This window comes from Carcharhinus amblyrhynchos, chromosome 20 (genome assembly GCF_965287045.1).
Source record: "Carcharhinus amblyrhynchos chromosome 20, sCarAmb.v2.hapA, whole genome shotgun sequence".
Lineage (NCBI taxonomy): Eukaryota > Metazoa > Chordata > Chondrichthyes > Carcharhiniformes > Carcharhinidae > Carcharhinus > Carcharhinus amblyrhynchos.
Genome location: NC_137343.1, coordinates 49,272,941 through 49,285,228, shown reverse-complemented (window position 1 = coordinate 49,285,228; position 12,288 = coordinate 49,272,941). Strand labels below are relative to the sequence as shown.

At 43.5% G+C, this 12,288-nt stretch overlaps 1 protein-coding gene across 2 annotated transcripts in view; it reads right to left on the bottom strand.

Annotated features, from left to right (window-relative positions):
* The window catches only part of cabin1 (calcineurin binding protein 1), a 464,629-nt gene that overhangs the window by 17,880 nt on the left and 434,461 nt on the right, over positions 1-12,288 (bottom strand). For both annotated transcript variants that reach the window (XM_080208567.1, XM_080208568.1), the window contains exon 34: positions 5,077-5,253. In XM_080208567.1, coding sequence (XP_080064693.1) covers positions 5,077-5,253 — 177 coding nt within the window. The remainder of the gene's footprint in view (positions 1-5,076; positions 5,254-12,288) is intronic.

Below are 12,288 nucleotides of genomic sequence, written 5' to 3'. Positions count from 1 at the left end.
TTTTATAGGGAACGGCATTCCCTGTGGGTTTTATAGGGAACGGCATTCCCTGTGGGTTTTATATTGAACAGCAATCCCTGTAGGTTTTATAGGGAACAGCATTCCCTATGAGTTTTATAGGGTACAGCAATCCCTGTGGGTTTTATAGGGTACAGCAATCCCTGTGGGTTTTATAGGGAACAGCATTCCCTATGAGTTTTATATTGAACAGCAATCCCTGTGGGTTTTATAGGGAACAGCAATCCCTGTGGGTTTTATAGGGAACAGCATTCCCTGTGAGTTTTATATTGAACAGCAATCCCTGTGGGTTTTATAGGGAACAGCAATCCCTGTGGGTTTTATAGGGAACAGCATTCCCTGTGAGTTTTATATTGAACAGCAATCCCTGTGGGTTTTATAGGGAACAGCAATCCCTGTGGGTTTTATAGGGAACAGCATTCCCTGTGAGTTTTATATTGAACAGCAATCCCTGTGGGTTTTATAGGGAACAGCATTCCCTGTGAGTTTTATATTGAACAGCAATCCCTGTGGGTTTTATAGGGAACAGCATTCCCTGTGAGTTTTATAGGGAACAGCATTCCCTGTGAGTTTTATATTGAACAGCAATCCCTGTGGGTTTTATAGTGAACAGCAATCCCTGCGGGTTTTATAGGGAACAGTAATGTGGCAGCCCCTGTGTATATTATAGAGAATCACAGCCCCCTGTGTATATTATAGAGAATCACAGCCCTAGTGTATATTGCACAGAACCATTGTCCCTGTGTATATTAGAGAATCACAGGAAACAGAGTATAGAGTCCCCAAGGTGCAAAAAATGGCCATTTAATAGCAATCTCTGCAGTCATTATAGGGTAAGAAGTCTCACAACACCAGGTTAAAGTCCAACAGATTTATTTGGTAGCACAAGCTGTTGGACTTTAACCTGGTGTTGAGACTTCTTACTGTCCCTATAAAATCCACCGGGATTGCTGTTCCCTATAAAATCCACCGGGACTGCCATTCCCTATAAAATCCACCGGGACTGCCGTTCCCTATAAAATCCACCGGGACTGCCGTTCCCTATAAAATCCACCGGGACTGCCATTCCCTATAAAATCCACCGGGACTGCCGTTCCCTATAAAATCCACCGGGACTGCCGTTCCCTATAAAATCCACCAGGACTGCCGTTCCCTATAAAATCCACCGGGATTGCCGTTCCCTATAAAACCCACAGAGATTGCTGTTCCCTATAAAATCCATAGGGATTGCTGTTCCCTATAAAACCCACAGGGATTGCCGTTCCCTATAAAATCCACAGGGAATGCCGTTCCCTATAAAACCCACAGGGAATGCCGTTCCCTATAAAACCCACAGGGAATGCCGTTCCCTATAAAATCCACAGGGATTGCCGTTCCCTATAAAATCCACAGGGATTGCCGTTCCCTATAAAATCCACAGGGATTGCCGTTCCCTATAAAATCCACAGGGAATGCCGTTCCCTATAAAATCGATGTGGAGATGCTGGCGTTGGACTGGGGTATGTCGATATGTGCATGGCAGTAACAGGGAAATGCTGGATCAGGTAAATGTTATTCGATGAGGTCACACCAGTACGTTGCTTTAGTTTTGTGCTTAGGCAGCAGTCAGAAATGATCTTAGGCACAACACACTGGAGCTCTCAAACTGAAAACAACAATGACATTGGGACTATGTTATTTTGAATATGTTAGGTGGTTTGATTAGGTATGATGGCATGAACAGTAACAAATAACATTCAAAAGAATCAGTGAAAATTGACATCAAACTCTGCACAGGGTGGATACTGGGCAGATGTTTCCTCTAAAGAGGGTGACTAGAGCGAGGGGGAATAAATTCCCTAAAAAAAAAGGAGAATTTATTTTCTCTCAGAGCACTGTGATTCTGTGGAATTCTTATTGAATGTCGCTGAATTTATTCAATGCTAATTTGCGATAGACAAGGGAGCCGGGGGGGGGGGGGGGGGGGGGCGGCGGCGGCGTGCGTGTGTGTGTGTGTGTGTATTCGCGTGTGTGTGGTAGGGAGTGAGGTAGTAGACGGAGACAAACAGCAAAGTGGAGTGGAGGCCACAGGGAGGGCAGTCATGATCTTATCAAATAGCACAGCAGGCTCAGAGGGCCACATGGCCTATTCCTGCTTCTAATCCCACATGCCAAAACTCAGCCATAACCTGTTTGGCACAGGCATCTGGTCCTTCTGCCCTGACCCTGGACTCAGATGAGATTTTAAGGAGAAGTTCTATTCTGAGCTTGAAAAATCCTCATTGCCATTCCAAAAGTAAAAAAAATTCTTCCGAGCAATTTTAATGCCAGTGTTGACTGTGACTTCAATATCTGAACCATTGGGAAAAACAGAGTGGGAAAAGCCATGGCTCAGCATGGCCTCATGATAATAAACACCCTCTTCTGCCAGGAGGAGATACACGGCACCATGTAGAGGCACCCTAGATCAAAGTACTGGCACCTACTGGACATTTCACTGTTCAGATCAAAGACTTGGGAGGAAAAGGAATTCCCAAAAACTCATTACATTCATTGATCTGACCATAGAATTGGACTCACTAAATCACAGGACTCTACGGATTGTGTTCCAGAGATTTGGCCCGTGACATTTCATTGCAATCCTGCAATTGCCTCATGATGGAATGACTGCAATTGCGTTGATTGGGATATGTGAAACAGATGCTGCAAAACGCAGGCCAAGATCAAACAAGGCTACGTTACAGTCCCTGTACCATTCACAATTTGCATCATTGGTCAGTAGCTATTCACCTCAAAGAACAACTGCTACCTAGTGTCAGTATTAAATACTATTGAGATGGAAAACTCTATAACCTCAGTTGCCTCCATGCTAAAACTAAACAGATCTCCATAGATTTACAAGATCGAAAGTTTGTTGTCAACTCTGCATTGGATATACAAGTCACTCTCAATCTCCTTCCTTCTGCATGCAGGAAATCTGCTCTGATGTTGAACGTTGCCAAAACAAAACGCTGGTCAATGCTCTCGGGGATTGTCACACTAACTTCACTGCAGTGTTAAAGTAAGCCTAGTTCTGACACTAATACTTAAACTTAAAACATAGTTAATCAAAGATGTATGTTGAAAGAAGGACTGTGGAATGTTGAACACTTTCTATATGTTGGCAAGAATGTGGTTGATTCTTCAATACTTCTGAAATGGCCTAGCAAGGCACTCAATTCAAGGGCAATTAGATACTAAAAGAGTTGGCGGGGAAACAGCAAATGCACTCATGGTAATGTACCAAAATTTACCCGGTTGGGGGGGGGGGGGGGGGGTGTGTGTGTGTGTGTGTGTGTGTGTGTGTGTGTGTGTGGTGGTGGTAGGCACGGTGTGGTGGTAGTGGTTCCCGCAGATCGGACAACAGCAAATGTGATGCTATTATTTATAAAAGGGAGACAAAAGGCAGGTAACTATAGACTGGTTAGCTTAACTTCTGTAGTAGGGAAAATGCTGGAATTTATCTTTAAGTAAGAAATAATGAGACATCTGGATAGAAATTGTCCCACTTAGAAGATGGGTTCATGAACAGCAGGTTAATGTTTAACTTTAAGAACATTACAAGTGCGGTGGCCAATGGGAAACCGGTGGATATGGTGTATCTGGATTTCCAAAAGGCATTTGACAAGGTGCTGCACAAAAAACTGCTACATCAATAAAGATGTGTGGAGTTATGGGTAATGTATTACCATGGATAGAGGGTTGGTTAACTAACAGACGGCAAAGCGTGGTGATAATGGGTGCTTTTCTGGTTGGCGATCAATGATTAGTGGTGTGCCTCAGGGATCAGTATTGGGACTGCAATTGTTTACAATTTGCATAGATGATTCAGAGTTGAGGACCAAGTAGCTCAGACTTTCAAGCAAGCATGTCCAGAAGAGGGATATCATGAATTCAAAGCTGAACTGGATTCACTTTGATACGTAACCATATTAGATCATCTTGGATACATCACATCAACCTTGTTGTGAAATAGGTTGGATTGTTCACCAGTCACATGGGTCACCAAGAGGTGCACCAATGTCCCAGTGACTGAAGGTGATAAGTTGACTGACTAACACAGCTACCCTCAGACTCCAGAATTTTCTTCACTATGAGAGAGCTGAAGGCTGAAAGATTGGGGGTTGAACGATCAACCATGTGATGCTCTGTAGGAATATGCTACAGTAAATGATATTACACAAGCCTGCATTGAAAGCTCATAAGCCAAATCAAAGTATCCAGAAATTTCAAAATCTTAAACTTTTGACCAACTATCAGCAGAGGAAATGAAAAACAGCTGAAGTCCGTTCATGAGAAGTAGAATCAAGTCAGGCAAAATAGAATACTGAGCTACGGTGTATCCAATCACTCTCCTCACTCTAGTTACCAAGGAAAATGATGAGCTGTTGAAGCTGGCAAGGGGAAGGCAGACAGGGGGGGAAGAGGTGTCCCCCTGCTTTTGCGTAGGCACACAGAATTCATAAGTATCCGTGCTGCTAAAATACTGGATATGAATCACTTTATTGCAACAGTTCCAATGCTCTCTACACTCATTCATCAGTTGCTTGCTAAATAGATTAATAGGTTGTATCACTGATATAACTACACATAGAACATATTACTAAGGACCTGAAAATACTGCAACAGTTAGTTGAAGAAGATTCATTCACTGTTTAGTATGTCTTATCTCAACATAGGACCGTTATATAGAGGATAACAGGTCTGTGCTGGAAGACAGATTGAAACTCAGGGTCCAGCAAGTGTGTCCCCATGTAACTCTTCTGGTTACGTCTTAAATATAAGCTTAATACAAGCATTCTTACACTAATGAACTTACTCTGTGCCCTTTCAATTTGGTAAACCATCTGAGAGCTACTGATTACCATTACTGACGTGAGGTGCAGTGGAGATTGGAGAGGTTTGGCATGGAGTGGCTAGGTTTGACTTTGTTCATGCTACCTCCCTTTGGCAGCCAATACTGTGTGTCTCCAGCAGCCAGAACCACGGTTGGTGTACGAGCTATTCAGCTGTTCGTAACCTGCTGCTGGATATACTCACTGTGACTGGAGCAGTGTGCGGGATGGGAGCCCTCATCCTGTTGAGTGTAAGTGCCTTCTTCTTGCCAATGAGAGGAATCATGGGATGAAGCAACGGTTGCCATTTTCATCTGGTGGCACAGGTGAGTCTCCTGCTGCCGATAGCTCAGTCCTTCCAGAGGCTCCTCGGAATCGTCATCTGAAAATTATGGTGCACAGAACAGACCCAAATGACTCCAGTTCATTATTTCCCAAGCTCTTCCACTGAACTCATCTAATGTTATCACACAGGCTTATTTCAGATAATGGTACCAATATACCACCTCTATCACACGTTAATATAACAACCCTATCTTGCTTCTGTGACACTCAATAAAGCTCCTCAAACTGTTAACAGCTCAATATGTTTTCTGCAGAACATGGCTCTGGGTTGGAAGTGTTGAATTTCATAATTTTTCACTTCAAAATAATTCCTCTGAAATAGGGTTCAAACAAACATATCGGTCAAATACTACTTTTCTCAGGAAGCAGCGCGAGGTGAAAATGTTACACGTATCTGTGATAACTTCCATGGGGTATTGAAGGGAAGAGGAACAAAAAGCACAAAACATTCTCATATTCTGAAAGGAGAGAAAAAAGCCTTGCATTTCGATAGCATTTTTAATAACCTCAGGTATCCCAAAGTACTCTGGAGTGTAGGAATCACAGTAGCAAGATTCCACACAATCAGCAACTTCATAATGATCGGATCATTTGTTTGACTGATGTTGGTTGTGACAAACCCCTTCTGTTCCACTTTGAAATTGTGCAATGCGGTCTTCTATACAGCAGGATTTTTGCTAGCTGGAGGAGTCTCAATTTAACATTTTATCTAAAATCTCATCACCTCAGACAATGCAGCACTTCCTCAGTGTTACACAGGGAGTGTCAGCCTGAATTAATTGTTCAAATCTGGATTTGTACCTTGAACCCTAACCTTCTTATTAGATAGGAATGTCAGGATTAAGACCAACTCTGCATTGACTCTCTTTGGGATGGATTTTGGGCAAATTTTCCAAGTCCAGATCCTTTGAACTCTCTGGATTCATTGCCTACTAGTCCGTGCGGTAAGAAGTCTCACAACACCAGATTAAAGCCCAAGCAGTTTATTTGGACTTTAACTGGTGTTGTGAGGCTTCTTACTGTGTTTACCCCAGTCCAACACCAGCATTTCCACATCATGTCAGCCAGTGCAGGCATAGAATATACAGGCAGAGTGACAATAGTCCGACACTCACAGGTAATCAACCGTGTCAATGGAGAAGTACAGGCAGTGTAGTGCAGTGCACTGTCCATAGAATTTCAGAAATGTATGGTGTCTAAAGTCCAAAGAATGTATGAATATCCCCTCTGTCTATGGAGGCTGGGTGAAAGAGGCTTGCGGCAGTTCCGGTTAACATTGATCCAATCTATCACAATGCTCACAAACACAGACACCTCACTCTCTAGGGCTGTTGAATGACTAGTGTGAAAAATGGAGTGATATTTTGAGGTTCAGAATATCAGCTTAGCCTAGTTGACAGCAATCTTTTCTGAGTTAGAAGGTTGTGGTTCAACTCCCAATGCAGAAGTTGAACACAATCTAGGCAGAGACTTGACTGTTGCGTTGAGGAAGCATTTCATATTGAGGTGCTATACTGCTATGTTAAGCAGAGATTTCACCTTGGCTGTTCTAATCATTTAGAGGGATGTTAATGATCTCCTGGCATTATTTAATGGGAATTGGGAATTCTCTCAGCACATAAGAACTAGGAGCAGGAGTAGGCCATTTGGCCCCTCGAGCCTGCTCCGCCATTCAATAAGATTATGGCTGATCTTTTTATGGACTCAGCTCCACTTACCCGCCCGTTCATCATAATCCTTAATTCCTTTACTGTTCAAAAATTTATCTATCCTTGCCTTATAAACATTCAATGAGGTAGCCTCAACTGCTTCACTGGTCAGAGAATTCCACAGATTCACAACCCTTTTTGTGAAGAAGTTCCTCCTCAACTCAGTTCTGAATCTGCTTCCCCTTATTTTGAGGCTATGCCCCCTAGTTCTAGTTTCACCTGCCAGTGGAAACAACTTCCCTGCTTCTATCTTATCCATTCCCTACATAAATCTTACATGTTTCTATAAGATCTCCCCTCATTCTTCTGAATTCCAATGAGTATAGCCCCAGTCTACTCAGTCTCTCAACTCCGGAATCAACCTAGTGAATCTGCTCTGCACCCCCTCCAGTGCCAGTATATCCTTTCTCAAGTAAGGAGCCCAAAACTGTACACAGTATTCCAGGTGTGGCCTCACCAGCATCTTATACAGCTGCAATATAATCTTGCTGTTTTTAAACTCCATCCCTCGAGCAATGAAGGACAAAATTCCATTTGCCTTCTTAATTACCTGCTGCACCCGCAAACCAACTCCTTGAGGTTCCTGCACAAGGACACCCAGGTCCCTCTGCACAGCAACATGCTGCAATTTTTTACTATTTAAATAATAGCCCATTTTATTGTTATTCCTACCAAAACAGATGATCTCACACTTACCAACACAGTACTTCATCTGCCAAACCCTCGCCTACTCACTTCAATTATCTATATCCCTTTGCAGACTTTCAGCATCCTCTGTACACTTTGCTCTTCCACCCATCTCAGTGTCATCTGCGAATTTTGACACACTACACTTGGTCCCCAATTCCAAATCATCCATGTAAATTGTAAACAATTGCTGTTGCAATATTGATCCCTGAGACACCGCACTAGTCACTGATAGCCAACCAGAAAGATAGCCATTTACCCCCACTCTTTGCTTGCTGTTAGTTAACCAATCCTCTATCCATGCTAATACATTACCAGTAACACTGTGCACCTTTATCTTATGTAGCAGTCTTTGGTGCGGCAACTTGTCAAATGCCTTCTGGAAATCCAGATACACCACATCCACAGGTTCTCCATTGTCCACTGCACATGAAATGTCCTCAAAGTATTCCATCAAATTACTCAAACATGACCTGCCCTTCATGAATTCATGCTGCATCTTACCATTGGTACAATTTACATCCAGATGTCTCGCTATTTCTTCCTTGATGATAGATTCAAGCATTTTCCCTACTACAGAAGTCAAGCTAACTGGCTTATAGTTACCTGCCTTTTGTCTACCTCCTTTTTTAAACAGTGGCATCACATTTGCTGTTTTCCAATCTGCAGGAGCCACCCCAAGAGTCCAGCGAATTTTGGTAAATTACAACTAGTGCGTTTGCTATTTCTCCTGCCATCTCTTTTAGTACCCGTGGATACATTCCATCAGGGCCAGGAGACTTGTCTACTTTTAGCCCCATTAACTTGCCCAACGCTACCTCTTTCATGATAATGATAGTTTCTAGGTTCTCACCTGTCACAGCCTTCCTGTCATCAATTTTTGGCATGTTATGTGTGTGTTCCACTGCGAAGACCAGCACAAAATACCTGTTCAATTTTCTCACTTCCAGTTATTACATCCCCCTTCTCGTCCTCTAAAGGACCAATGTTTACTTTTGCCGCTCGTTTTCAATTTATATACTTGTAGAAATTTTTGCTGTTTTTATATTCTAAGCTAATCTACTCAGCACCCTGTATAACAATCACCCCTCATCAGATACTTTCGAGCAACAGAACAATTCATCAGGCATGTTTATAGGACATGGTTCTGTGTAATTTGTTGCTGAATTTACGCACATAACAGTAACTTCAAAAGCAATTTATCGTTGGCATGACTGGGGGGTGGAGATCACACAGACTCTGCAGATCCCAGGGAGAATGTGGATAACTTTTCAAATAGACTTGTTTTGCCATACTTTTTGTGTCAGCCAAGCCTCAGCATTGAAATCAAGGCTGACACTCCAGCACAGTACTGAGGGAATGCAGCACTGTCGGAGATACTGTCTCAGATGTTAAACTGAGATCCCATTTGTCCTTTCAGAAGGCTGTAAGAGATCCTATGGGATTATTTTTTAAAGGAGCAGGGGAGTTATCCCTCGTGTCCTGGCTGCTTGTGGGAGTCAGCTGTGGAGAGATTATAATGTGTTTACTCTCTTGCAACAGTGGCTGCACTTGAATAGTGCTTCCCTGGCTGTGAAGCAGTTTGGGACATCCTGATGTTGTGAAAGGCACTATACAAATGCATTCAGTGTCGTCAGTGTGACTAGCGGAGTGCCCCAGGGATCGGTGCTGGGGCCTCAGCTATTTACCATTTACATAGATGATCTGGAGGAGGGAGCTGAGTGTAAGGTGTCGAAATTTGCTGATGACACAAAGATAAGTGAAAAAGCAAATTGTGCGGAGGGTGTGGAAAGTCTGCAGAGGGATCTAGATAGGCTAAGCGAGTAGACGAAGACCTGGCAGATGGAATAAAATGCTGGCAACTGTGAGGTTATCCACTTTGGTGGGAACAACAGTAGGAAGGACTAGTACTTACAGGGCAAAAAGCTGCAGCATGCTACAGGGCAGAGGGACCTGGGGGTCCTTGTGCATGAGTCGCAAAAACTCAGCTGACAGGTGCAGCAGGTGGTTAGGAAGGCAAATGGGATGCTGGCCTTCATAGCGAGGGGGATTGAATATAAAAGTAGGGAGGTCTTGCTGCAACTGTACAGGGCACTGGTGAGGCCGCAACTGGAGTACTGTGTGCAGTTTTGGTCGCCGCACTTGCACAAGGATATTTTGGCCTTGGAGGGAGTGCAGAGGAGGTTCACTAGGCTGATACCAGAGTTGAGGGGGTTGAGCTATGAGGAGAGGCTGAATAGACTGGGCTTGTACTTGTTACAGTTTAGAAGGATGAGGGGGGATCTCATTGAGACATATAAGATGATGAAAGGGATGGATAGGGTAGAGGTGGAGAGGTTCTTCCCGCTCAGAAAGGACAGCAGGACTAGAGGGCACAGCCTCAAGATTTGGGGGGGGGGGGGGGGGGGCAGTTTAGAACAGAGTTGAGGAGGAACTTCTTCACTCAAAGGGTGGAATTCTCTGCCCGTTGAAGTGGCAGAGGCTACCTCGCTAAATATATTTAAGAGGCGGGTTGATAGGTTTTTGGTAGGCAAGGGGATTAAGGGTTATGGGGAGAAAGTGGGAAAGTGGAACTGAGCCACTTCAGATCAGCCATGATCTTATTGAATGGCGGGGCAGGCTCGAAGGGCTAGATGGCCTACTCCTGCTCCTATTTCTTATGTTCTTATGTGTGTGAGTGTATTTGCATATTAAATAGGTCAGTACATTGAACTGAAAAATTAACACTGGAAGTTTGAGGCAGCCGAACAAGATACTTTTGGGGAATGCCCACGCTTTTTATCCATAAATATATCTTGTACTAGTATGAGAAGCGAGTAATAGATTATAAAATCAATACTTAATTTAAGGAACTTAGCTATTTGTCAGGTACTCAATCAAGACACAGCTTTCTTGCTCCGAGGGAGTATTATAAGCTTGTGCAGTTAATAAAACCCTGATCTCTGAACAGGAGCTGCTGCTGGGTGCTCTTACCACCACAAGGTGTCTAACATGCTTTGGCAATGTGACATTAGTGCAACAACATATCAAAACTACACCAACTCTCCCATCTTATTTAAATACTGCATTTATGTTATACACATTGCTTTTTTTAAAGAATCTCTACAGTTGAGTGCAGTGTCCCAATAGTGAAAACATTCCTTCACAAAAGGATATTGTTAGTTGATGCACTGAGATCATTGTCTCACAAACACAGAACATTACAGCACAGTACAGGCCCTTCGGTCCTCCATGTTGTGTGGAGCTACGTCCAATCCCAAGATCAAGCTATTCCACTCCCTATCATTCTCCCTATCATGGTGTGCTCCATGTGCCTATCCAATAACCGCTTGAAAGTTCCTAAAGTGTCCGACTGCAGTATCACAGCAGGCAGTCTATTCCACACCCCAATCATTCTCTGAGTGAAGAATCTACCTCGGACATCCCTCTTATATCTCCCACTATGAACCTTATAGTTATGCCCCCTAGTAACAGCATCTACCCGAGGAAATAGTCTCTGCACGTCCACTCCATCAATCGCTCTCATCATCTTAAGTCATCTATTAAGGACCTACAACCGTAAGTCATTAACAAATTAAGTCACCATCTATTAAATCGCCTCTCATCCTCCTCCGCTCCAAAGAGAAAAGCCCCAGCTCCCTCAACCTTTCCTCATAAGACCTACCCTCCAAACCAGGCAGCATCCTGGTAAATCTCCTCTGCACTCTCTCCAATGCTTCCACATCCTTCTTATAGTGAGGTGACCAGAACTGAACACAATATTCCAAATGTGGTCTCACCAACTTGGAATAGAAACCTCACATGGAGGTCGTAGATCACAGAAGATCATAGAACCCTACAGTGCAGAAAGAGGCCCTTCGGCCCATTGAGTCTGCACAGACCACAACCCCACCCAGGCTCTACCTCCATATCCCTACATATTTTACCCGCTAATCCCTCTAACCTAAGCATCCCAGAATACTAGGGGCAATTATAGCACGGCCAATCAACCTAACCCGCGCATCTTTGGACTGTGGGAGGAAACCGGAGTACCCGGAGGAAACCCACGCAGACACAAGGAGAATGTGCAAACTCCACACAGACAGTGACCCGAGCGGGAATCGAACCCAGGTCCCTGGAGCTGTGAAGCAGCAGTGCTAACCACTGTGCTACTGTACTGCCCAGTGTTGGAATCTTTAGCCTCGTGATGAAATCAGGTCAAGGGGGGAGGGCACAAAATTCTTCTTGTAGTTTTCTTAATTAACAACAAGAGGAAAATACATCTTTGCACAGAGTGTGGCTGGAATGTACAATTCTTTGTCGCAGCAAGGACCATAACCTCGTTTAAAAGGTTATTAAACAGTTGTTTAAAAAGAGGAACAGTGAAGGGAATAGGGAACAAGCGAGAGAGTGAGAACAAGTTCATGTGGAGAAGAATACTGGTAAGGCTTGATGGACTGAATAGAGTTGTTCTGGAATTTTCCAAGGCACTGTAATTAGAATGGACCCAAGATACCTGCAATAAGCAATTTCCTCCTGTTTAATTATTCTAATCCTTTGGGCCCCTTTTGCTCACCCCTACCCATTTTACAACTGATTTCGAAAACAAAGAATTTTTTTCTGCACAGAATTTAGAAATGGAATGTAAAGTTTATCAAAACATTTTTTTTAACCTTGTTTGCTGCCAAGCGGCAAGT